This window comes from Pterocles gutturalis, unplaced genomic scaffold (assembly GCF_000699245.1).
Source record: "Pterocles gutturalis isolate BGI_N339 unplaced genomic scaffold, ASM69924v1 scaffold2795, whole genome shotgun sequence".
In the NCBI taxonomy this organism is placed as follows: Eukaryota; Metazoa; Chordata; class Aves; order Pterocliformes; family Pteroclidae; genus Pterocles; species Pterocles gutturalis.
In genome coordinates, this window is record NW_010137927.1 from 17,003 (window position 1) to 18,852 (window position 1,850).

A 1,850-nucleotide genomic window follows, 5' to 3' on the forward strand; every position below is an offset into this window, starting at 1 on the left:
GTGTTCCTGCGCATGGAGGGCATCCCCTTCATCCAGGAGGAGCTGTCTGATAATGAGGAGAACAGAAAGCGGCAGAGTGAGTCTGACCTGGGGGCGGGGGCACACACGACCCTGGGGATGGCAAGGGCTGCAGTACCCTGGGGCACTGCAGCCACACTGGGCTTTTGCAGACAGTGAGTGCTGCAGCACTGTCCTGGAGGCAGAGTCCCCAAGCAGAGAGGCTGGAACCAGCTCATCACCGGGCAGCTCCGAGGAGACGCTGGGCAGGAGGCTGCTGAGATCCCTCAGTGAGTGACTGACCTGGGGAGGGAGCGCCCAGGGGAGAGCTCTGCCTTAGCACCCCACTGCCTGGGTCAGCTGCTCCCCAGCCCCACCCTGGGGACATCCTGCACAGGGCTGGCGTGGAGCATGGGGGCAGTCCAGTTCCCCAGCAGCATGCAAACCTGCATGTAGGGCTAGCTCAGGCAGAGCCAGCTGCCTGCTCCTGGCCCAACCCCACGCACCCCCTGCCCTGAGCACCCTTGGCCCCAGCACCCAGCCTTAGGTGCCTGTGCTGCTGCAGGTGGGCGCAAGCAGCGGCCATCGCCAGAAGGTGAGAAGATGCCAGAGGAGAGCTCCAATCTCACCCCATTAATCACCTGAGCAGCAGTGTGGCTGGAGCACAGCGCTGGAGGCCCATGCAGACCGGAGGTAGGAACCTGCCTCTTGGTACACTACTCCTTCTCGACCAAAGAGGAGGTTGCTCAGTTTTAATAGTGTAAAATCAAGTTTCAAGCAGCAAATCCAAATGACGGGGTTTGGAGCCCATGCAGGCATGCATGTCACTGGGGGCTGGAGCAGGATCAAGGGATGCAGCAGCAGACTCCAACCATCATCGGGGTGGGAATGGATCTTAGAGAGAGAGGGAGACCATGACTCATGTTTTCACAGCTAGAAATGTGTGTCTGCACCAATATCCCTAGGCCTGGCTAGGAACGGTGCTGCAGGCTTGAGCAGCAGCAGGCCAGGGAGGGCAAGCTGTGGCCACCTGCAGCAGGCTGTGCTTGTGTCTTCTAGGTCTGCAGCATGAGGGTTTCCTGCCACGAGGCTCATGTTCAACAGCAGCAGGTCTGCACTCGCTCGCTGCCTGCCCACCCGCCTGCCTGCTCATGCCACCCCTCCCTGCAGGACTTGTGCAGAGCCCCATCCCCAGGTGAGAACGGATGTGCCCCCGGTGGGGACGAACCATGCAGGTGGCCTGGACCAGCTAGCTGGAGTCCGAGGGCCCTTGCCCAGATGCTCCCTGGTAGCATCTGGTCTCAAGGAAGAGAAGGAGAGAGGAGAAAGGAAAGGTGGGGAAGTGTTTGGCACGGCCTCTCTGCAGGCAGAGCAGGGAGGGGCAGCCCAACCCAGAACTGCCCTTAGCATCATTTACCATCCTCATCCCAGCAAGGCCCGGAGCCCTTCGGTGCTGGGTGCTGCACAGATGTGGTCTCCGCCATGAGGAGAATGTGCTATCTGGGGGGTGCCACACACAGCTCAGGGCCCCAGCACACATCTGTGCCGTGCTTAGTGACATGTGCACTCACAGCGCCTTGCGCATGCTGGCCATCAACACAGCCTGGCAGCCCCCATCCCCTGCTAGGCACAGGGCTGGGGGCCCAGCTCACACCGAGCACAGCCCCCAGCCGCATTGAACCATCCTGCTCTCTGTGCACGGCTGTCTGCGCGAGGGAGGCTGGCACCGAGCCTTCGGGTTGGTACGGACCAGTCAGTAGTTTTTTTAGAGGCTGAATGCAATGGGGATATTAACATTAAAAGTGATTCTTCCTGAGCAACGGCTAGTCTGTGTCAATCGGTGTAGGGGAAGG

The 1,850-nt window shown here is 60.5% G+C and overlaps 1 protein-coding gene across 1 annotated transcript in view; it reads left to right on the forward strand.

The window, feature by feature from the left end:
- The window catches only part of LOC104468565 (metal transporter CNNM1-like), a 17,641-nt gene extending 16,999 nt beyond the window's left edge, over window positions 1-642 (forward strand). Inside the window, exons 9-11 of the mRNA XM_010082750.1 lie at window positions 1-76; window positions 171-287; window positions 563-642. Of these exons, the coding sequence (XP_010081052.1) occupies window positions 1-76; window positions 171-287; window positions 563-642 (273 nt within the window). The remainder of the gene's footprint in view (window positions 77-170; window positions 288-562) is intronic.
- The last annotated feature ends 1,208 nt before the right edge of the window (window positions 643-1,850 follow it).